General features: G+C 39.0%; 1 protein-coding gene across 2 annotated transcripts in view; it reads left to right on the top strand.

The window, feature by feature from the left end:
• The window catches only part of Atg7 (autophagy related 7), a 241,864-nt gene that overhangs the window by 63,313 nt on the left and 153,192 nt on the right, over positions 1-25,359 (top strand). Inside the window, exons 12-16 of one of the 2 annotated variants that reach the window (XM_047535016.1) lie at positions 7,338-7,496; positions 14,950-15,144; positions 16,774-16,977; positions 18,675-18,790; positions 24,044-24,119. In XM_047535016.1, the coding sequence (XP_047390972.1) occupies positions 7,338-7,496; positions 14,950-15,144; positions 16,774-16,977; positions 18,675-18,790; positions 24,044-24,119 (750 nt within the window). The remainder of the gene's footprint in view (positions 1-7,337; positions 7,497-14,949; positions 15,145-16,773; positions 16,978-18,674; positions 18,791-24,043; positions 24,120-25,359) is intronic. The other variant, XM_047535017.1, reaches the window with a different exon arrangement.

Genomic DNA, 25,359 nt, shown 5'->3' with positions numbered 1-25,359 from the left:
TCACCTGGGGCTCCTGAGTGGTGATGGTCATGGAGTGTAGAAATCCTTGGCCCCTTTAGTCATCCATGGCCAATCCTAGTAAGTCAGTGGGGGAAGGGGGCGAGGGTGACCTGCACTTCTCTGAACACCAGGGCAATCCACTGCCCAATGTCCCGGTTGGTGGCATTTTGCAAAAGGGGGTTGCTGGGTATTGGGGCAGACTCATGCCCAGTGGCCATCTTTTCCCACTTGAAGCATGGGCCTGGAGGTCTGGTAGCTAGGGTGCCCCTAGTAGTGGCCGGCTAGGCAGGTCTAACTGGCTGAAAGACTTTGGCTAGCATTAGGTATTTTAGTTTTTTTTTTCCCCCCTCAGTTATACACCCTGAATGCCACCAGTAAAACCTCTGGCTGTGGGGTAAGGAGCCCCCTGTCCATCCACCTCAATTTAGCCTTTATGTCCGGGTAGCTTTGGGAAAAAAAAAAAAATCATGAGTAGCTGTCGTCCCTCTGGAGTTTCAGGGTCCTGATTAATATATTTGAGCATGACCTCTGGGAGGCAACTCAGTAAGGCAGATGGGTTTTCAGTTTTATCCTGTATTACTTCCTGAAGTTTATCATAATTAATGGATTTAATGGCAGTCTTTCAGAGACCTGCAAGGATGCAGGTTTGAAACTCGTCCTGCCGCAGATGCCCGGTCCCCGTGTTATAGTCCCGTTGGGGCTCCCTATCTGGTACTGCTTCAGCCCCAATGGGGTACATTGGGGTCAATTGGTGAACCTCATCTGCATAATTGTGCACCTGTTCCCAGACTCTCCTGTGCTCCGGGATCAAGGTGTTAGACAAGATCATATAAATGTCATGCCAGGTAAGGTCATGAGACTGGGTTAAATACTGAAATTCCTTAATAAGGTTTGCAGAATTGGAGGTGAAGGAGCTTAACCACTTCTCTATCTGGGAAAGATCAGAGAGCGAGAAAGGAACATGGACTCTGATCACTCCCTCCACGCCAGCCACCTCCCGTAGAAGAGCTAGAACATGTGTGTGGGACTGCGTGATAGGAGGACTGGGTAGGCTGGGCGGTGGGGCAGAAGCAGAAGCAGATGGGAGCAAAGGAGATGGAGGAGCAGGGGCCAGAGGGGCCTCTGCTGCAAGAGACCGGTATGGGGGTAGTTTGTTAGCCAGGTCGAAGTCGGAAAAGGAGGAGGGCTTAAGAAGAGGAAAAGAAGTGGGGGTGGGGGGAATGAAGGTTTACGCAAGAAAAAGAAAGCTTGAATGTAGAGAAATTGCTTTCCATTTGTCCACTTGCTCACAGAAGTTGTAGGTAGTCATTTTGGGTTAAATATCTAAAGGATTCTGTGGCCAATTATCATTATATAAGTGAATAAGTTTTGGTGGCATTAGGCAAGGGATCAGGTGAAGGGGTTTAGGATTTTCTAGTAGATATCCCAAGGTGAATCTGCCGGAATGGAGGACCTAGATCCCATGGTGGAAACAAACAGCTGAGTCAGTGTCCAAGGCATCCCGAGGTCACAGACCAGTTGACTGGAGATGAGGAGGCAGCACAATGATGGGAGTCATCACCCCCGTCAGTGTGTGCCAGGAAAAAGCCGAGGGGGTTGAGGACCTGGTGCCAGGAATTTTGAGAGGAAAAGTGAAGAGGAGCTTCAACCCAGAGAGGGAATCTCCAGATCGGGGACCCACCTGTCAGATGAGGTCAACCAAGGGGGCCAGCTGTAACTGTAAAAGTCGTAGCTGGGGGAACCCCCACTCCTCAACCACCTTGAGGGCTCCAGACAATCAACAGTTGCATCTCAGGTGAGCAGAGGAGTGTTTAAGTCAACCTAGGGGAAAACCCACCAATCTGAAGGCTGGTGGTGGAAGTGGTATCAGGCGTCCGAGCAAATGGAAGATGAGACCAGCGTCTGGGGGTCTGGGGCGTCAGATGGGATTCCACTCACTTAAGTAGCAGTGGAAGAGCCCATCCGAGTCACGAGTCACAGCAACAATGAAAGCACCCCCAGAAAACCACTCTGAATGCGGGAACTCACACAAGACATTTTATTAAGCAGACAAGCAGAGTGTCTGCCCTTAAGGGAGAGAGAGAATGGCGGGGGAGCTATTCTTAAGTAGTGGAAGTCCGTGGGCAAATAACAATCTGACCAATGACTGACGAGGAAGTTTGCAGGCTAGCAATCTAGGTCGTAAAATGGTTTGAGGGGGCAGAATAATGGTGGCAGCAAAATGGCAGGGGAGAAATGACTGCAGCCTTGTTAACCCATTGTCCCTTCAATTAGTACATGTGTTATCCTGGACATATATAAATACAGAGAGTTCTTTGTTATATTTTCCATTATTTAGCTATTTATTTATATTTTCAATAAATGGATCATAGCATACTATCTATGCAAAGTTTTGATTTTTAACTTAATGAAAAATAATACCTTTCTATGTTTCCATCCCATAAAAAGTAGTGTTTTGTTTCATGATTGTTTCTTTAATTTATATAATCTATTTCAGTTATTTTCTACTTTTTTTCTATTAGAGAGTCTGTTGGAATATATGTTCTTTTACTTATATTATTATTTATCCATGGAGTTTTTCCCTTAGGAAAAAGTCCTAGAAGTAGGTTTTTTATTGGTACTGAGCTACATGCCAGCCCTTTTTATTTTTATTTTGAGATAGGGTCTTGCTAAGTTACTGAGGGTTTTGCTAAGGTGCTAAGGCTGGCCTTGAACTTGGGATCCTCCTGCCTCAACCTCCCAAGTTGTTGGAATTATAGGTGGGCACCTCTGTGCTTGACTTCAAAGTAGAATTTTATGTTAGAGAGAATGTACTCTCACACACACATCTATCTATCTATCTATATTCAAACTAAATTACCTTCTAAAATGTTGTACTAGTCCATACTCCTTTGAGCCTGCGTGATAACTTTTTCTGATGCTCTTGCCACAGTTGTTTAGTGTCAACTTTTTAAGTCTTTTTTCAACCCAGGCAGTTAAAAGGTTACATTTTATTATTTGAATTTACATTTCCTTAATTAGGGAGTGTAGGTTTTTATTTCTTTTTTTGATTTTTTTTTTCATTCTTGTTCTTTGGGTTGTATTTCTTTCCTGATTTAGATATTTTTTTTCTTAAGGATATTAACCTTTTTTATAATGTGTAGATATTTTTCTGATTTATTCAAGGTATCTTTATCCATATGAAGTTTTAAAAAAAGAGTTATTAAATTTTTAGTTTTTTCCATTATTGTTTACAGAAGCTTGTTTTTATTGACACGAAATTTATTTATTTTTATATGATGAGAGGTAAAGTCCTAACTTCTTTTCTACAAAGTGGGTAATCAGTTGTTTTAATGGCATTTATTCAATAAGCTAAATCTTAATTTTTCCACCTCTATCAAATGCACAACCCCCTTTTTATATCTAAGTCCCTTCTCGGATTCTCTGTTTCACCTAGTAAAACTGTATTGCTGCTCAGCATTTTAATTGAAATGACAGTGAATTTGTAGGTAATTGGAAGAAGTTGACATTATTACAGTATTTATCCTTAGTTCCAGAACAGCTTTTAATTTATTTAGATCATCCTTGTCTTTCAGTAGCATGTTTAAATATAGACTTTCCATGTGTTTTATTCTGCATATGTATTCTGCATATTATTTTTACTTCTGCATATTTGATGATATTTTCTTCTTTTAGAGAGATATTTCTCCCATTGCATTTTCCAATTTGCTATTACTAGGATATAGGAAAGATTAGTGAGTTCTGCACATTTATCTTCATCTGGTCATCTTTCTAAGCTATCTTAGTTCTAGTAGTTTTTTATTTGAATCTTTTGAATTTTATAGGTTAGTAAGTATCCCTCACCAACATTTATATCTTGTGTTTCTTTTCCTGTCTAGAACTGCATAGTAATGTTGAGGAATAGCAGGGAAAGTTGACATTTTTGTTACCAACTTTAATGTGAATGCCTTTTACTTTTACCTTTAATTTTGATATTTGATATTAGTTTCTGCTAAACGTTTTTGGTAAATTAAGGGAGATGATTTCTATTTCTGCTAGATTATATCAGAAATGAATGTTGAACTTTATCAAATATATCTGGATTGTCAAAGTATTCCAAATGTTGAGCAGTTCTGGAATAAACCCTCCTGGTGCATTCTTCTTGTATATTGTGTCATTTAATCAGTAATGTTTTATTTATAAGTTTTATATCTGTATTCATAAGTCAAGTTCTTCTACAGTAATGTTTTTCCATGAAGTGTCTTTGTATGTTTTATAGCTGAATCATGCTAACTTTTAAAAGTAAACTTGAAATTTGCTGCTCTTTTCTATGCTTCAGAAGAATTTTAATGTATGAATTATCTATTCCTTGATGATTTCAAGAAATTCATTTATGGATCCATCTGGGCATGTTAATCTTTGGAAATTCTGTTGGTGGGTGTGGGGCAGGGAATTTGGGAAACTTTTACACACACATCTGTGTTGATTGACATTTTTGGGTTTTATACCACTTTTACAACAGATTCTACTAATATGTACAATTATAATGCACCCATAAATATATGGAAAAAAAGATTTGATATTCTAAGTTAGTTTATTTTCCTAGAAAATCATTCATTTAATCTAATTTTTAAAATTAATCAAGTACATGTGATGTTTTCTTATCTTTTAAATCTCTTCTATCTTATCTTTAATCTTTGCATATTCCTAATGTTTATTTCTCTTTTTTCTACTCTTATTCAGATTTACCAGAGAGATGTGTCTATTTTATCAGTCATTTTGGGGAGCTAAATAATTGACTGATTTATTAGTTATATAATTTTTATGTTTACTCCTGGAATTTATTTTATTGTTTTTTTTATAGTTTTTGGAGTAGTAGGTGCCTAGGTTTTCTTAGTATTTTTTGAAATTGCAGTCAGGACAGATTAATTGTGAAAATGTATAAAGTGTTAAAGTTATAAAGTAAAAAAGAAAATACTCCTTTTCCACTTTTACTCATTTCAAGTTTGTTTAATATGTGTTTCCAAGTCTAATGTGATACATAATAATTTCCTTTGCTTTTATGAATTAACATTGTAAACATTTCTCATGTCTTTTAAAAATGATACCTCTTAGTCTTTTTTAATGATTGTAGAATAAACCACCTTATCCGACAAAATATTTAATCACATTCCTTAACTTCCTAAAGCATTCTTCTCATATTTGACACTAATGGCATGTCTAGTTTTCTGTAATTATAAATTATGCTGTGAAGAATATCTTTGTAGTTTCATCTTTTGGCAGTTTTTCAGATTATTTCCCAGAATACATTGCCAGAAACAGATCAGAGAATATGAGTGTTTTTAAGATTCTAGAAACACATTGCCAAACTATTTTCCAGAAAAATTACACCAATTTAACATTCTCAATCAGTAAGATATTTATTTTTCACTGCCACATCCTCGCTGACACTGAGGGTTGTAATTTTCTTTAATCTTGGAGATTAGCCCTTTAAACTGTGTAGCATTCCAGGAAGCCAAAAATTAAGTGTGAAAGTTCATCTGCGTGTGCCTACAGCATGTTTGCAGTTTATCTGGCTTTCTTTCCTCTGCCCAGCATGTTCCCAGACGGTCTTCCCTGCTAACCACTCAGGAATGCAAAAATACTTCTGAAATAAATATCCCGAACCAAGTTCAAGTGACTTTTGGATTTTTCATACTTATCTCTCCCTCCATAGTAGATTGCTTAGCTAACAAAACTGGGTGGGTATATCAAAAAGTTCCCAGTGGGCTTCAAAACAAACAGCCCATACGAGGCTTACAAAAGCGGGGATCCTAGCCTGTCATTCCCAACCCTAGAGTGAGTTGGGTCCTCAATGACTGTCTCCCTGGAGTAGTCAGTCTAATTGAGTTCAGAGTCCTGAGTTGAAAGATACTGAAATGAGAACAGGAGTGAGAGAGCAGGATGATAACTGTGTAGCCAGTCATAGCAGGGCTTCCCTTAGATCGCTATACAGTCATCTCTCAGTATCCAAGGGTGATAGGTTTCAGGACAGAGGTGAATACCAAAATCTGAGGATGCTGCAGTCTAAAACTGCCTAGTATCTGCATAGAACCTACACATTACCTCCCATATACCTTAACTCATCTGTAGATTATTAAAAATACCTAATACAATGTAAAGGTTATATAAATAGTTGTTATATTATATTTTTTGGAATAATAACATGAACAAAATGTCTGTACATTTTCAGTACAGAAGCAGTTATTCCCTAATCCACAGTGAGTTGAGTCTGTACTTATATATGATCTAAAATATCCCCACCCCACCCCCAGAAAGTAGGCATCTTCACTTGGGGGCAACTCTGGAGATCTCATTCATTCCCATCATTAACTAGATATGTGAATTTAGACAACTTACTTATCTTTTCTATATTTATCTATGCTTCAGTTTCTATATCTGTAAAACGAAATGATTATACCAAGTATTTTGGAGATCCTGTTCAACTTTAAAATTGTGTGATTTTGGCCAGGCATGGTAGTGCACACCTGTAATCCCAGCAACTCAGGAAGCTGAGGCAGGAGGATCACAAGTTCAAAGCCAGCTTCAGAAACTTAGCAAGGCCCTAAGCAACTTAGCTAGACCTTGTCTCAAATAAAAAATGAAAGGATTGGTGATGTGGCTCAATGACAAAGTGCCCCTGGGTTCAATCCCCAGTATTGGAAAAAAAAAAAAAAAAAAAAAAAAAGTGTGGTTTTATAAAACCTTACAGGAGATGCATTTAAAACCTATGATATCATTAAAACTATTTATGAGAACATAAAACATAAAATCATCTGCTAAATGTCCCAGTTATGAATAAGGCTTATCCACCTTGATGAAATAGAACAAAATATTCTGCATTATTATACAGTGGGAAATGACTTGTAAATCATTTTTCTGGAGTTAACTCAGGACTTAAATGAGTTTTGAGAGAAGTTATTATTTATGCTTAATTATTCATTAAGGAAACCAAGGACATTTGGGGACTCATGCTAATCCTTTTAAAACAGCAACACAGAGAGTTCTTACGGGATTCACTTCCAAAGCTTCTTCTTGTGCCACTGTCAAAAATTATGAAAAATTAGTTAGACCCACTCTGACATTTCTTGGTTTCATTACAACAGGAAACTTAGTACCTAGCATGTAATTATTTTGTCTTTTAAAGGAAGTTGACATTCTGTTTATCAAAAACTGAATTTGTACAATTCAATTTCTGCAGTTTCCTATATTTTGAGATTCACAAGCTGCTTGAAAGAAAAACCTCTCCTAGGGATTTCAAGAGAGACATCATGTGAAATATTCAAAGGAACACACCAAGATCTCCTGTTTCCACGCAGGGTTGGGGCGTCAGACACATCACATTCGTGGACAATGCCAAGATCTCCTATTCTAATCCTGTGAGGCAGCCCCTCTATGAATTTGAAGATTGCCTTGGTGGAGGTAAACCCAAGGCTTTGGCTGCAGCTGACCGACTCCAGAAAATATTCCCCGGAGTGGTACGTTGATGCTTCTTGAGACCATTACAGACAGGTTTTTTCCTCTATCTATAAGTGTTTAAATCTTGAGAAATGAATCCCTATGGTATCAGTTACACAGAATGAGACACTATCATTCCTGACAGACACTCATCATGTGACCAAGACTTACCTCATCTCTGAGATAGAGATTTAAAAATACAGCAAGACTGGGCATGGTGGTACATGTCTGTAATCCTAGTGACTCTGGAGGCTGAGGCAGGAGGATTTCACATTTGAGGCCAGTCTCAGCAATTTAGTGAGGCTTTAAGCAACTTATAGGACCCTGTTTCAGAATATAAAATAAAAGGGCCAATGGGATGTAACTCAGTGGTAGAGCACTTGCCAAGTACATGTGAGGCCCCAGGTTTAATCTCTTACACTACAAATCAAAACAAAACAAAGACCTCTCATATATTCTTGTGAAAATGAAATGAAAAATATATGAACAAATGTTTTGTAAGTTGCAAAGCATTGTGTAAATTTGATTTGAGGAATTTATAAGTATGTGTATTTTTATATCCTGCCCAGTTCTAAAGGGAATTTATGGTGACCCAGACGTAGCATACTTTTTTTCTCCTATCACCAGAATTCCTTGGTAGTCACTTAGTACAGGTTTATGAAATTAAATTGAATGCAAGTCTATGGAGGACAAAGATTGGATAAAAGTTGGATTTTTTTTTCTCTAGCTGCTATTTATTTTTTAGTTACATCATTTGTTTTAGAAACTTTAGATAATGAGACGTAAGTCATTCACCTCATTTGATTAAAAAATTTGAGCATTTTTTTAGGTCATCCTGCAAAGATTCTGCATCTTCATGCTTAATCAATTTAGCTGACAGGAGTCAGATTAGGTATCTTCCAAGCATCTGCTTCTACTTAAGAGGCCAGAAAAGGCTCTCAGCCGTAGCCAAGAAAAAAACCTGTCTTCCCGAAGTTTCTCCCTTTAGTTGCTCAGTATTGATTCATCTGTTTCAGAGGTCTTTGCTGTAGAAGTCATGTTGATGGTTTTGTTCATTTCGCCAGCATTCCTGAGGAATCATTTATTGGGTTTAACAGTATTGATTGAGTATCCACTGTGTACCCAGCCATGTGCTGGATGCCAAAACAAATGGAATAAGTCCTTGCCATTGAGGAGGGAAAGTAGGTAGGTCTCTGCTGTCACAATATTGCGTATCACACAATCCTAACATCTCATTTACCAACACTTATTTCCTGCTCATGGATGTACAGGTTGTTTATGGTTCCACTGAACTCAGGACTTCTAGTCAGCTTCTGGTCTGCAATGTGTGCCATATTTCAAAATGGAGGCTAACAGACTCAGAAAGTCAAGGGTCATATGTTTTCTCTTATACATAGAGAGAAAAAAATTCAGGACGGGATCTCATGAAAATAGAAAGAAGATCAATAGAGTTGAGGAAGCAAGACAGGAGGGGGCAAAAGGGGAGAAAAAAGGGAGTAACTGGGGATGAAATTGATCAAATTGTATTATGTGTATGTACAAATATACCACAACAAATCCTACTATTGCATGTGATCATAATGCATTAATTAACAACAGTAGAGGCTAAAGAGCCAGTCACCTCTGTCCTGCTGTTCTTATGGTAGAAAGTGGAAGCGTAAAAGAATTTGCAGTCATCATGCCTCCTAGAGCCTCAGCTCAGCTGCATGGCCCAGTGCAGTGCCTTCCATTTCCAGTACCTAAGCAAGTCTAGGGCCAAGTCCAGAGCCAGCGATTACTCAGTAGACTGTCTTCTCTGTGGGAGGTCCTGAAAGTCATGTGGCAAAGGGCTTGGAAATGAAATTCTACTAAAGGAAGCAAGGGCATAGTTGGGAAAAATAATTCAGTCTATCACTGGGGAAGTATTAGGTACTCCCCTCAGGGACCATGGGGACTTGACTTTGACTCTGAGCTCTGCCACTTGTAAGTTGAGTTTTTGATTACCCAAATCCTAGCCATTGTCTGTGAGCCCATGTAATTCTTTCTGTTTACTTGTTCAGTTATTCTGTTACTCATTCATTAGGTGTTTATTTAAGGCCTACCATGTGCAGGGACAAGAGAACTGATGGACATTTCTTCCCCCAGCCCTACAGGGACATTATTATAGTCTAGTAGGGGAAACAGTCATTAATAAATAATTTCACAAATATTTAAAATTGTTTTTAAATTTTTTTTAGTCGTAGATGGACACAATACCTTTATTTTGTTTGTTTATTTTTGTGCGAGGCTGAGGATCAAACCCAGTGCCTCACACGTGCTAGGTGAGTGCTCTATCACTAAGCCACAACCCCACAGGTATTTATAATTGTAATAAGTGTATGAAGCAGGAGCTCAGTTGCTGTGAGCATGTGTGACAGGTTGACCTGAGGTAGACTGGGGGCTGAGTGTGGAATCAGGAAACGAAATCCTGAAGGATGAGTGAGAGTAGGCTAAACTAAGGTAGCAGAGCTGTTTGCGCAAAAGCTTAAGGCAGGAAGGCGTGTGATGCTTTTGTGTACCTGAAAGAAAGTCAGGGTGGCTGAAGCTTAGAGTTCAAGGAAGATAAAGGAAGGCTGAGGCAGAAGCAAGGGCCATATTATGCTGGACCTTAGAGATCAAGTCCAATTTTTGTTGGAAAAATAAGCACACCAAGCACTCAAGCCTCTTGCTTGCACTTACATTGCGTTATTGTTTTCCCTATTGCATTAGGTGAGGCCAGGGTCCAAGCCTCTGAGACTTTTATTTTTGTGCCTTATGAATATTAAGTCATCAGATACTTGTATAGTTCATCAACTTCATGAAAAATACTTGTGAAATTGTATAACTTATTAGTTAACCAGACTTAGGAGATTTCTTCATATGCTTGATTTAAAGTAGCTTTTTTCATTCAATATGTCTTTGTCAATCACCTTTTTTACACCAGGCCTTGGAGAAAAGGCTAGGCCTTCATGAACAAAGCCTGGCCCTGCCTTCCTAGAGCTTATATTCTAGTTGTTCACATACATACTGAATAATTAATTTTAAAAATTATAATGGAAATAGTAAGTACTAAGGAGGATAAGTAGAGGGTACTAAGGAAATATAAGAATGGGCCCTGGACAGGTTTACTGGACCAGAGAAAGCTTCCTTGAGGCAAACCATTTGTCCTGGCTCTGAAGAAATTAATTAAGAGAACAGTTTGAGAGAGGCAGGTGAGAAGCAGAAAGTGGTGGGAGAGGTTAGAGGTCTGGAAGGGCATTCCAGGCAAGAGAAGTGGCCTTTTGATGTTAGTAGATGTATGAAATGCAGACTTCTTGGGCAATCTGATCACCTGGAAATGGTAGAAATGCTGGTTCTATTAATGCAAGATTGCCTCACTTGTTCAATTATTTCAAAATTCTAACCTCAGGGCTTAAAGCCTAGTGACATTTGACTTGGAAAAAAAATAAAATGGTGATAGTTCTTTTTGAGTTTTTAATTTCGACATTATATACTCACAGGAAAGTGCAGTGAAACCATCCCAGGAGGTTGTAAGAACCCATCCTGCAGCCTTCCCTGGATGACAGACCTAGGTGACAGGGTGATTTCAGTGGATGGCTGACCTGGAAAGCTTTAAATACTCTCTTGCAACTAGAAAGTCTGGACTTTCAGGTTTTGCTCTAAAATATCTTGACCCCAACCAACCATTTTCTGGCCCTAGATCCTCAAGTAACTCAAAGGCCAGGTCATAAAAAACTCTTGATTTTTTTCTGCATGTAATTCCTTAAGTAATCCCTTTTCTTCAAGTCTGATATAGGTGTCTCATCAAACTTTTGCAAGGGCTTTTAAAATGCCATGATAAAATTACATTAAAAGAACTGCTCTGCTGCAGACACTAGCCTAATCCTGAGGTTAATTGGATTATAAAACAATTGATCTTTTTTTTTTTTTTGGTACCGGGGATTGAACTCAGGGGCATTTACCACTGAGCCACATCCCCAGCCCTATTTTATATTTTTTTTGAGACAGGGTCTCGCTGAGTTGCTTAGCACCTCACCATTGCTGAGGCTAGCTTTGAACTCGCAATCCTCCTGTCTCAGCCTCCCGAGCCGCTGGGATTACAGGCATGTACCACCGTGCCCGGCAACAATTGATTTTTTTAAATCAAATTAGTGTTTGAGGTCACTTTTTTTTTTTTTTTTTTTTAAGGTGAAACAATAAAATGTAGGCTTTTGGAGCACACTGGAGGGTTTTTGTTTTTGTTTTATTGGGTAGGAGGTCGTAGGCATGCCCCCTACTACTTGAGATACACCCTTAGCCCCATACTTAAGGTTTGAAAACCCAACTCTGGTTATCTGCTTCCCACCCTGATAATGAACTTGCCTTCTCACCTTAAAAAATTTTGCACCCAGGAAAAATATGTGAAACAGTGAATGACGCTTTTCAGACCATGAACAACAGGCAGTGGACCAGCCTTTATCCCAGCTCATTGCCTAGAGGCATTTACTGGTCAATGCTACACCTGAGGTACCAAAGAAGATAATTTTGTTCTTGCTGAACTGGTGAAGTAGTCAGAGTTCAGAGCAGATGAAGTGTGTGGAATTTGCTGGACAGAGTGGCAGATATAAGTGCAGAAAAAAGGTTCCAGAAAACTGCCATACCTTCTTCAGCAGCACCTTGAGCCTTTTGTTTTCTTTTTCTTTCTTTCTTTCTTTTTTTTTTTTTTTTAATTTAGGTACCACTCTGAGATGCTGGAAAGTAAAAGTACACACTACCAGGGAGCTGTGAGGTAGTGGAGATTACAGAGCTCACACAGGGCTGAGAGTCACTGGACCTCAATTATGACAGTTCAGAGACCTCATTGAGTGCTCTGAGCCTGCAAGTGACAGCCCAGAAGGAACATAGAACTAAAGCTAAAACTGTGAAGCTTCTGGAAAAAAAAAAGCTTCTTAGTGGTCTTGTGATAAGCAAAGATTTGTTAGAACCCAGTAAAACTGGCTATAAATTTAAAAAAAATATTAACTTGAGCTTTGTCAAAATTTAAACTTATGTTTCTCAACAGACCCTATAAGGAGAATGAAAAGACTGACCAAACTGAGAGAACATTGGCTGTACTTATATTTTGCAAACAACTTTGACCTAGAATATATTACCATTCAATGATAAAAATTCAAACCAACTTCTTTTTTTTTTAAGAGACAAAAGGCTTGGATAGATAGGTACTTACTTCACAGTGAATGTCCAGTGAACTCCTGAAAATGCTCACTATCAGTAGTCACCAGAAAAATATGAAGTAGAATCATAAAGACATATCATTGTAGAGGTTAGAGATGTAGCTCAGTGATGAACACGAGGCTCTGGTTTCAAGCTCCAGAGTGTACACACACACACACCAAAAAAAAGGGGGGGGGGGCAAGAAGAACCACTAAAATGGCTAGTATTAAGAAGACTTACAGTGTTAAATATCACACTATGAAGCAACCACTCTTCATACTTTTTGGTAAAACAGCCATAAGAAATTCAACTTGCATACCTAAGAACCTGGAAATTTCACTTTTAGATAAGAAAACATGTATGCACTGAAATACTCATACAGAAATGTCCATTGGAACTCTATGCATAATAGCCCAAATCAAGAAATAATCCAAAGCCAGGTGTGGTGGTGCATACCTGTAATACCAGCAGTTCGGGAGGCTGAGGCAGGAGGATTGTGAGTTCAAAACCAGCCCCAGCAAAAAGTGAGACACTAAGCAACTCAGTGAAACCCTGTTTCTGAATAAAAAATACAAACTAGGACTGGGGATGTGGCTCAGTGGTGGAGTATCCATGAGTTCAATCCCTGGTACCCACCCCACCCCGCAAAAAGAAAGAATCTAAGTCACCAAGTAGAGAATGAATGAACAAAATATGGTATGGTTACACAACAAAAAAGAATGTAATATTGATACTTAACGATGTGGATAAACCTCAGAAGCATTCTGTTGAGTGACCAAAGCCAAACATAAGCAAGTATATTTTTAGGATATCATTTATTTCAGGTTCTAGAATAGGCAAAACTCAGCTATTGTTTATAAAGTCATAACACTGGTGGTTGGTGAGTAGTGGGTATTGATAAAGAGGCACAGGAGAGCATTCCCTGGTCATGGAAGTATTCCATAATCTGAACAGGTATATGCAAAGATTACTCTTCAATTTGTCAAAATATGTTGAACCGTCCATGCGAAATAGGGGTATTTCACTTTAGGTAGATTATACCCCACCCTTGTTATACCTTTGAATCATGTGGGGAGTTTTAGAAAACACTGATGCCTACACCCACTCTCAAAGATTCCAATTTTAATGGCCTGGAGAAAATCCTGGGATTGGGAGTTTTAGAACCCTCGTTTGTTCTGCTGTGTAGCCAAGATGGGAAACCACTGTGTTGAAACTTACTCAGTTCCACCTATGGAGTATGGACCTAAGGAATGGGCTGCTTTGTCAGCTTACTAGCTAAAATTTCAGCCAGTAAAAGTTCATTTAGATTGGTGAAGTTTATGTGGCTAAGGGTCAGTTATTCACAAGGTCAGAATGGGTATTATGTAATTATGTTTCAATCTTGGTGTCATTAAACCCCACTCAATAGCTTTTTGGATCACACTCCCACCATTTAACATGTTTTTGTCAATTGTAATATGCCATTAAGCATATTATTGTTATTAGCACTGTAGTTGTTGCTTTTATAATTATTTACTACAGTAATTGGTACATATAAATGCATGATACTTACTTCATATTCATAAATGAGGTCTTAGTCTTTGTGGCAGTCTCTGTGTTGAAATAAACTTGTTTGGTGATCTTTTTTTCTTTCTGAAACCCTTCCTTCCTTGCATCCTTTCGTGCTTTGCTTGAAATTCCCTGCCCCTCATCTTTTTGGATTCATTTTTGCCCCTCTCTTGAATTCAGATCAGATTCAAAGTTGAAGACAAGGAAAAAATTTCCTTTGTAAAAAGACCTAGTTGTCATGCCCCTGAGCTATTTTTTCAGGGTGAAGAGTTTTGGCAAATAAATAGAAAAGTCAGTGTTTTCACACACTTCCCTGTGGCCAGAGGAATGTGGGGGATTAAGGGTACAGTTGGTGACTCTAGAACACTTTTCTGTGAGAAGTTTATGTCCCTGGCTTCATCAGTGTTCACATATGGTTCACTGGTAAAATCAGGCAAGAGGGCTGGGGCTGTAGCTCAGTAGTAGAGTACTTGGCTTAGCATGTGTGAGGCCTTGGTTCAATCCCCAGTACCAGAAAAAAAAAAAGTTTCAAGGAATATTTGTAGCCTATCTTGATTTTTAAGAGGTAAAAGAGGTGGAAAGCATAGGTAGGGTAGGGAAAAAATAGAATCATGGTGCACAGAAATTTCTAGTTGTCAGTGACCACACATATGTGCTGGTAGCTGTAGAAAAGCGTGGTCTTGAGAGCCACCTGTATCTTTGCCTCAGACAAAATACATCTGGGTATTTCCCTAGAATGCCAGAGGGTTCAACATGAGCATCCCCATGCCAGGACATCCAGTGAACTTCTCCAGTGTCACCCTGGAGCAAGCCCGCAAGGATGTAGAGCAACTGGAGCAGCTCATCGAAAGCCATGATGTCATCTTCCTGTTGATGGACACCAGGGAGAGTCGCTGGCTTCCAGCTGTCATTGCTGCAAGCAAGAGAAAGGTAGTGTATGGAATCTGGGATGCTTGTCCCTGTGACTTAATGCACCACTACCCCAAAGGGATGCACCACCACCTCAACCCTTCTGTCCCCTGTAAAGAGGGTTGATATGTGTAATCCTGGAGTCCAGTACCGAGGGACTTCCCCTATACACCCTGTTTTGCCTCACTTCATTACCCAAATCCCAAAATAATAGTTAGCATTTACTGTTTACTTTCCCTTCCGGTCCTTTGAGGTGGTCAACACTAGCAGGAATGCTACACTTGGGTTTAAATGCAAACTCTAAGAGGGCAGGAACTTTATCTTATTCACTACTATTTGGTTAGTGACAATTTTAAGGGCCATCAGTATAGAATAGTGAACTAAATCACAGTCCATATTTATGGTGGAATAGCGTGCAGCCATTCAGTTATGTTTCAAAGAGTTATAATATGGAAAACACCATGCTGTGTTAAATAAGATACATTATTGTATGTACTTTAGTATCAATTATGTTTAAATATAAACATATATGTGTAAACTTTTACATAGGTCTGTCTATTCATCCATCCATCAAGAGAGAAAAGAAATAGGGGAAAGGGAGGGAGAGAATGGGAGTGAAAGGGAGAAGATAGCAAGAAGAAAAGTCTCAAATTGTTAATTATTTGAATTGTGTATTTTGAGTAATTTTCAAACTGTTAAATTGTTTAAACTATATATTTTGAATGATTTTTTTAGTATGCTTGTTTTTCTTTACTTTTCATACTTTCTATATGATCAGAAATTTGAGAAAGCACATTAAACAACAATTAAGAAAAGTTCTTAGAGTATAAATGAAAAAAGATGTCCTTAAAAATCTATGAAGGATAATAGAGGGAAACACACATTATTGCCTCATGTGCATATGTGACTGCATGACCAATGTGATCTTACAATATGTACAATCAGAAAAATGAGAAATTATACTCCATTTATATATGATTTGTCAAAATACATAAATGCATTCTGTCATGTATAACTAATTAAACAAATTTAAAAATGATAAGATAATATGAATTATATCTCCATAAAACTGTTATTTAAAAAGTCTACATGGAGCCAGGTGTGGTGGCATACACATGTAATCCCAGCAACTTGGGAGAGGCAGGAGGATCATAAGTTTGAGAACAGCCTCAGCAACTTAGTGAGACCCTCAGCAACTTAGCAGGACCCTGTTTCAAATAAAAAAATAAAAAGGACTTAGGATGTAGTTCAGTGGCAAATCAACCCTGGGTTCAATTCCCAGGACCCCAAAATAAAGAAAAAAATCTATGTGGCCATAAGGTGCAAAGAATTGGTCTGAGAACTTGATTTTATACTCCTGTCTCTTATCAGCTAGGTGACCTTGGGCCAGGGGTAGAACTAAACTCTCTTACTTCCATTGGACAATGTTTGTAGGGAGTTTTAAATGAAATTAAATAAGATAATGTTAATCACTTTTTAAGTAGCTTATGCTTAATAAACTCTCAGTATTGAGGAGCTTTTACCATCATTGGCTATTAGAGTTCAGTTATATTCCTAATCAAAAAATAAGTTATAAAAGTTAACTAAATATGAAATTAGTCCTGGCTTGAAAATGTTTCCCTTAATTTTCTTATTCCTTGAAATTTACAGCTGGTCATCAATGCTGCCTTGGGATTTGACACATTTGTTGTCATGAGACATGGCCTGAAGAAACCAAAGCAGCAGGGAGCAGGGGACCTGTGTCCCAGTCACTCAGTGGCATCTGCTGACCTCCTGGGCTCATCACTTTTTGCCAACATCCCTGGTTACAAACTTGGCTGCTATTTCTGCAATGACGTGGTAGCCCCAGGAGATGTAAGTAAATTTCTTGGTGTTTCCAAAGATTTCCAATGACCATGTTGTATAGTGGGCCAGAGAAACCCAGCTCTTTCATTGTTATTTATAGACTGTCTTTCCACAAAGAGAAGAATTCTCCTATTTTGGGGAGATGGCCTTGTCCCAGGATGAGCCTTGATTGGAATCATCAACTGTCCAACTCTTCCTCATTCACCAAGAAAAATGCAGCCACAGATAATTTGGGGGGCAGGGTGAGCTCAGTGAGGAAACTATAGCACAGCATGGTTCCCTACAGCATGCTGTACTTTTCTCTCCTGTACTTTTCTTAGTAAAAGAAACATTAAATACAGGGAGTCTAAAGATCCAGCTGCCAGTCCAGATCTTGATACATGTGATTCAAATAAGTCTCCTAGGCTCCCTGTGCCTCTGCAGAATGGAAGTGAGACATAGATTTGTCATTTTTAACAAGTAATATTGCATGGTTCTCAGTTGATATTGAATTTCAGGTACACAGTCAATAATTTTTAGTATAATTATGCCTTGTGCAATATTTGAGACCTACTTATACTAAAAATTGTTTGTTGTTGGTCTGAAATTCAAATTTAACTGCACCTTTCATATTTTATCTGGCAACCTAGCAGAGGAAGGAAGAATGCTGGCTGTGTCAGCTCACAGCAGAAAGTGGGTCAAATGTGGAAGTGCTCTGAATAGCAAGACCACATTGCAAATGTGAGATTCTGTAGCTTGATTGACACCACTGGAGTCAATCTGCAGGAATGGTCTGTCAGAGCAGATCATAATTCTCAGTGAAGCAAAGCAGAGGTGCTTTCTGTATCCAACCCCCCACACATATTTTCCCTTCTTTTAAAACTTGTTCTTTAATAACTCATATCTTTTGTGGGTGACTGGCTTTTATGTCCACCCAATATAAAGAAAAGATGACCTTTCTGTTATGTGAGGAAGATGACTCAATGATCTCCATCACGGTGTGAGAATATATAGCTGGTCCTGTCATTTAGTTATGGCCAACAAGAAGAATGAATGATCCATTGCACTGAAGTCATGTCCATTCAGAAAGTGAGATTCTCAGAGTCAAAATTTCCCTGACAACCCCTGAATTAGCCCAGAGTTGTTAGGTTAGAATTATTTGGTTGAATTAATGAAGACTTGTGTTTGAAGCTAGGCTGTAACCAAAATGCTTGTAAGTAAGCCCTGGGACCACACTCAGGGTGAGGGTTTCAAGGGGCATATAGAAACTGAGAATTGCAAGTTAGCAAATTACTGTTTCCATCTCAGGGTCACTCAGGAGCATTAACTTGATTAGAATGGCAGGGCACTTGCCTATTCAAATTACTGTTCCTTTATATGTCTCTACAATTTTAAAGAGAGTTGAATTGAGTCAGTGGAAGGTGCACAAGGTACAGATCCACAATATGAAGCAGCAGAGCCCTCGTTTTGCTTGCTATCCCCCAATCTTTAATTGTTGGGACTGCTAATCCTTTTTAGCATATTATCATACATTTAATGAACTGAATTGTATATTTTGTGTATCTTGATCCTCCCAAGAAATGGTGTTGTTTGAGACTGGGTGTTCTCTGCCAACAGTGAGCATCTGGTTGTATTTTAAACTTTATCATGGAAAAGTGTCTTGCTCAAACAACTGGAGTTGAGTGGACTAGAACTTTCAGCATGTGTCAATAATTGTTTCTGTGCAGTCAACCAGAGACCGAACCTTGGACCAACAGTGCACAGTGAGTCGTCCAGGACTGGCCATGATTGCAGGAGCCCTGGCAGTGGAATTGATGGTGTCTGTTTTGCAGCATCCAGAAGGGTGAGTTTGCTATTTAGAAATGGTGTTTAAACAAAGCAAGCTTTTGTAAGCAGTTGCTCTTCAGTGTCTTGCTTGGCCTATTCTTAGTGTGACTCTTCAGAGAATTTTATTATTCTTTCTGTCTCAAAAACACAAGACTAAAAACAAACAAACAAACAAACAGCCTGGTCCAATTCTTTGGACAGGAAGAATTGCAGTGTGATCTTTGAGGCTACTTCCCGGCATCCTTCTGGAATTGAATTCTGCTAGAGTTATTTGGCAACTGCAAATAAGGAAGAATACAATTTTTGGTAGGGGCCCTAGGATCCTCATGCTTTTATTGTGCTGGTAAGTTTTTGTTTTCTCAACCTTGAACATTGGTAAGGTGGTACATGAATCACTGATGTTAGAAATTGTATTCAACTGCATGTAACAGAGATCTGTGTTCAATGACTTTCCCAAACAAGCTTTATCTTTCTCATGCAGGAAGAAGTTCAGAGGTGAGCAGTCCAGGGCTGGTACAAAGATTCCATTATGCCATCAGGGACTCAAGTTCCTTCTTATCATTTACTCAGCCACTCTTAGCTTTCTTTCTCATGCATGACAGTTTATGGTCATGAGATGACTATTTGTGCCTTCAATATAATATCTGTGTGCCAGTGTAGAAGAAGAAAACAACCAAAGGATGAATGTTGTGGTCAACTGAGTATGCCACCTTTTAAAGAGCTTTCCTGAAAGACTAACCTATTAATTCTAACTCCTAGCTGCAAGGAATACTGATGAATGTAGTTTTGTTTTGTTTTTCTGGTAGGGCACTTTGCCTCTCTGTATAAAATTATTGTGAGAAGATAGAAGAATGGAGGTTGAGCAGATAACCTGTGTGTCTTCACATTTATTTTTTAAAAATGTACATATTTTAAACCCCAGAAGATATTGTTATATAGTTGATTTAGTTTTATAGGCTTCCCCCCTCTCATTTCATTACTTTTCATTTCTTTATCTTCAGTCTCACAGAGTAGGGTTTTTTTTTTTTGTCTACCTGAAGAATAATTCCTTTTAGTATTTTTTTTTTTTTTTTAGAAATACTAGTGACAGGTATGATGGCGCATGGCTGTAATCTAAGTGACTCAGAAGGCTGAGGCAGGAGGATCACAAGTTCAAGGTGAGCCTCATCAACTTAGCAAGGTCCTAAGCTGCTTAGCAAGACCCTATCTCAGAATATAAAATAAAAAGGGCTGAGAATGTGGCTCAGTGATGCAGCATGCCTGGATTTAATCCTCAGTACCAAAAAGAAAAGAAAAAAGAAAGTGACAAATATATTTTAGTTTTTGTCTGAAACTGTCTTCCATGTTTGAAAGAGGTTTTCGTGTGTTCAAAGGAATTCTACATTGGCAGTCATTTTCTTTCAGCACTTTGAGAGTATAATTGAATTATATTTGTCTGCCTTTATCTTTGTTGAGAAGTTAGATAGTCTTCTCTTTGCTGCTGCTTTGAGCAATTTGTTTTACTACCTTTTGCCCTCCCCTGAGTAGCTTCAAGATGATCTTATTGCCTTTGACTTTCACAGGTGTGACCATCATATACCATCTTCTGTATTTTTTTTTTTGAGCTTTCTGTATTTTCTAGAGCTTTCTAGTACCTCTAGAATCTGTGACTTGATGCCCTTCATCTGTTTTGGAAAATTCTCAACCATTATCTCTGAAAAGATTCCTTCTGCCACATTCTCTTTTGTTTTCTTCTGAGACTCCAGTTTCATACCAGTTAGAATTAACTCACATGTGTCTTTCATTGTCTCTTCTGTATTTTCAATCACTTTGTCTTTCCTTGCTTCAGTCTGGCTCTTTGACTTTTATTTGTCTTCCAGTTACTGATTCTCTCATCTTTGTGTCTGCTGTGTGTAAAACCATCCATTGAGTTTTTAATATCATTTTCAGATGTTTCAGGGCCAGAATTGCCATTGATTGTATTGTTTTTTTAATACCTTTATTTTATTTATTTTATATGTTATGCTGAGGATCAAATCTAGAGTCTTACATATGCTAGGCAAGCACTCTACCACTGAGCTACATCTGCAGCCTGTCCTTTGATCTTATTTTATATATTTCCTATTCTTTGCTGAAGTTGTGATTTTGGTCTTTTTGATTCCATGAAAACATTTAATCATGTTTTAAATCTTTAACAGATAACAGACCTCTGTATCCCATGGCTCAACCAAGCCTGATTCTGCTAGTCATGCATGGCTTCCCAAATTTAATTCATAAAATGAATATTTTTAGTATGCATTTCTATTTTTAGATGTAAAAACAAAGATGGTTCCTTGATGTAATCACATACCCAATTGATATTGAAGCAGTGGCACCTGCTTGTGGTCCCAGCTACTCAAGAGACTGAAGCAGGAGGATCCCTAAAACTCCGGAATTTGGGAATAGCCTGGGCCACTGAGTAAGACCCTTTCTTAAAAAAAAAAAAAAAGAAAAGAAAAGAAGTTTCTCTAATTCCTTGAATATTTGGAGGATGGTGCAGGGAATTATACCCAGGACCTGGTGCTTGCTAAGTATACATTCTACCACTGAGCTATAGCCCTAACTTCTTGTAGGTTATTTTTGAGTTCTAGACATGATATATGAAAAATTATGTAGCCATGGTTTACATGTCCTTCTGGAAAACTGCTAAGCTAAGTGCACTAGCCATCCTAGAATACCTTAATCATTTAGGACTGGTTTCTTTCTTGTTCACCTTTTCTCTGAAAATATAGTCCCCAATGATCCCAACCTAATCTCTGAGTTATTTTCCATGATTCTTCCTTATTGGCAGAACTCAAACTCTAGTTTTTCCCTCTATTGTGTCATTGTTCAGCTTCTGATCCCATGGTCATTGCTTTTGGAGGTTGGCAGTTACTTTATGGGAACCCCTCTCTAAGAAGCCTGTTTTACTTTTATGGGCTTCTCTCTTCTCACAAATCTTTGCACTAATTCTTCCCTACCTTGGTATATTTCTGATCCTTTCAAACAAAGATTTTTATATTTCATCTATTCCCTTGATCTGTTTTTTGTTTCTGTAACAAAATACCAAAACTGGGTAAGTTAAAAAAGAGAGTTATTTTGGCTCATAGTCAAGAGATGTTGTACGTATCTGCTTGACTTTTGATGAATGCCTTGTGCTGCATCACAACATGGTGGAGATGAGAGAGGAAAGTGGGCATTTACCTTGCTTTCTAACCTGCTCTTGTGGTAACAAATCTAGTCCTGTGAAACCGAACTCCTCCTGTAAGACCTAATCCAATCTTGAGAGAGCCTGACCCAGCCTCTCAAGGAAGACATTCATCCATTGGTGAGGGTGGAGCCCTGTGACCTAATCATCTCTTAAAGGCCCCACCTTCTTGAAACCGTGACAGTGGCTTTCACTTCAACCTGAGTTTTGACAGGGTCAAGCCACATTCAAGCCACAGCATCTGCTTTGCTTTTATTCTCAATGGGAGGGTTGGCCATGACCACTTAGTTCTCTAGTGCCACATGAGTTTAAAAATACTTTTAAATTTATTATGACTCATAGTGTTCCGGGTTGTATGAGAGAAGACAGAAGTGAGTGAGTGAGTGAGCTTGTGTTCTTTGTTTTAACCTGGCCTTGGGCCTTTTAGTATCTATATGTGGAACACATTGTGTTTGTGTTATATTCCAGATACAAAATTCACATGATTGTGATCTAGACACCTTACCTTCTCTAAGCATGGAGAAGGTCTTACTTACAAACAACAGAATTCATTTTGCCTTAAACACAGGTGAGACAAAAATTAATTTGAAAAATAGAGATAATCATTTTAAAAACAGAAAGAAGGAATGAAGAGGAGAGAAAAGGAAAGGAAGCAAAATGAAAAATAGAAATTTAAGATTCTCTCAGTACCTGTGATTGTGCTGTCAGGGTCAGAGCCAAGCCAGCAGTTTTGCACACCTGACTCCATGACAGATACATTATGATTGATTTTATTTTTCAAATACTGATTTGGTGCTCATTTTATGCTAGGCACTGTTCCAAGCACTTGACAAATAACTCATTTAATCCTCATAGTAACCTATTAGGAAAGAACAATGATTATTAGTCCCATTTTGATGGGGAAACTGAGGCACAGTGAGGATAACTGAGGGGCTAAAATTCAAATATTTAATAGGTGGCAAAGTCAGGATTTGCCTCAGTCAGGTGGTTCGAGACTGTTTTTGATCACTGTGCAATGCTGTCCTCCCTTCTCTCACTGCCTCCCCCATTTCCTCCTGTTTAATGGGTGGTTATCTGGCCCTACAGCCTCTGGATACTAGTCCTGAAACTAGGTGGTAATGCCATATAAGCAGGAAAGAATCAAAATCATTTTTTAAAAAGATTTATCTCTCAGAAATTAGAGATTTAATTCTCAGAAAGTCAACACAAATTTGAAAGAATATTGTTTATTTTTTAACTTGAAAGTTGTCTCAATAGTTGAAAAGATGGCTTTTGTATAGTTTTGTTGCCATATGTAACTAGTATAGATGCCCTGGAGTTAAATAAAGTTAGCAGCTTTTTTGTCCTTTTGTCTTTGTCATCTGCCTTAGCTATCCCTGCTATTTACGTTTATTGCTGTCTTATGGCGGGAAGTATTTGGGATAAAATCTTCCAGAGCTAAGCAGGCACAGTGGTGCTCCTGTGGTCCCAGCTACTCTGGAGGCTGAGGCAGGAGGATCTCTTGAGCCCAGGAGTTTGAGGCCAGACTGGGCAACATAGTGAGAGCCCATCTCTTTAAAAAAGAAAGAAAGAAAAAAGGAAGGAAGGGAGGGAGGGAGGGAGGACGGAAGGAAAAAAAAATTGAAATTAAGGTTAGAAAGTTTTCCACTTCAAAATGTCAATACAAAAATGTGCTGTGGTGTTTTATAAGAGTAAAGAATTTATATTTATAGGCTTATCACACATCAAGCATTATGCTTGGCAGTTTATCTAACATGCTGCTAATTTATTCATTACAACCTCCTTATTCCTACTTTATAGACAATGGATCTGAAGCACAGAGAAGCTAAGCAACTTGCCAATGGTCACACGCTCTGGTCTTTCCAACTGCAAAGCAAGCATGCTTTTTACTACTCTCTTTCCTTCCTGCCCTAGGGAAGAGTTTTTTGCTAGCTTATGCTGTCCAGCAAGCACTTTAGTTACCTTTATCAACCTTACATGGATATCCCTCCCTCCCCCATCATCCCCATGTATCCAATGTAAACTCTGCTTAACTGAACAGCTCTAATTTTTTCCTGTCCCCAGGGGCTACGCCATTGCCAGTAGCAGTGACGATCGCATGAATGAGCCTCCAACCTCTCTTGGGCTTGTGCCTCACCAGGTTAGTGATTTGGAAATGAAACCAAGATTTTGGACCTGATTCCTATGGTGCAAGGGGAATGCATGGGGGTCCCATTACCATTCCACCATCCCAGCCCACTCATCCCACATCTGGGCTGTCAGTGGGGGAATTTTGTGACCACCTGGAACATACGCCTGCAGGATGCCAATGGGAAGAAATCAGGAACAAGCAGCATTACTCAGACTCTTGGATGCATTTGGCATGCTAACTAGTGCCTTCATCGCACAGTAGGAAAAGAAGAAGCAGGCCAGTGGTTTAAATCCCAGCCCTGCAGTTATGAAAGTAGCCTTCCTTAACCAATTTACAAAACTTCTCAAAGACTTAGTTCTCTTCTCTATAAACATACCCGCCTCACCTGGTAGTTGAAGAGACCAGGGACGGTAGATCAACAGGGCTCAGCAACAGTGCATATTGAAGACTTTCAACAAAAGATGCCTGTTATTTTGGGAGCTATTGTTGGTTATTAGCATATACTCCCTACCCAAATAGACAACCTTTATGGGCAGTCCTTGGGAAAACCGCTAGAAGTATGTAGTGTCACCAAAAGCAGGATGTCTTTTCAGAAATAGACTCCAAAGCATCATAAGGAAGGCTCACCCCTTAGGAAAAAGAAGGAAGCAGTAGGATGAAAACTTAGCATTGACGTTGCCACTTCATTTTCATGGCCCTTTTCTTGGAGGAGTGAAGAGGCTTTCCAGTTTTCTCTTTTGGAAATCATTCCCCTGGCTTCCACGTTGTGGTTCAGTAGTAACTTGCTGTCTGTACCTTTTTGGTGCACTGGTGACAGTGCCCACCAATTTGATGTTCAAGAAGAGACTCACTTGGTTCATGTGTGCTTCTCTCTTCCCATCAACCGCCCACCTCCTGTCAAGGCCAGCCCTATTGTTTTTCAGCTGAGGATGAGAATCAGACTTGTCCTTGGTCACTGACAGAGTTAGTGAATGAACTGCAATTCAAACCCAAACCTGGCACTCTGACCAGTATTCTTTCAAGGTTTTGTGGGTAGAAAGAGCCCTGGTCCAAGCCAGGTATGGTAGTGCACGCCTGTAACACAGCAGCTTGGGAGGCTGAGGCAGGAGGATTGCAAGTTCGAGGTCAGCCTCAACAACTCTGTCTCAAAATAAAAAAGACTGGGGATGCAGCTCAGTGGTGAAACACCCCCGGGTTCAATCCCCAGTACCTGCTCCCCTACCAAAAAGAGCAAGCCCTGGTCTACTAC

This window comes from Sciurus carolinensis, chromosome 19 (genome assembly GCF_902686445.1).
Source record: "Sciurus carolinensis chromosome 19, mSciCar1.2, whole genome shotgun sequence".
NCBI classification, from domain to species: Eukaryota; Metazoa; Chordata; class Mammalia; order Rodentia; family Sciuridae; genus Sciurus; species Sciurus carolinensis.
The sequence above is the reverse complement of the archived record's forward strand: the minus strand, read 5'-3'. Positions and strand labels throughout refer to the sequence as shown.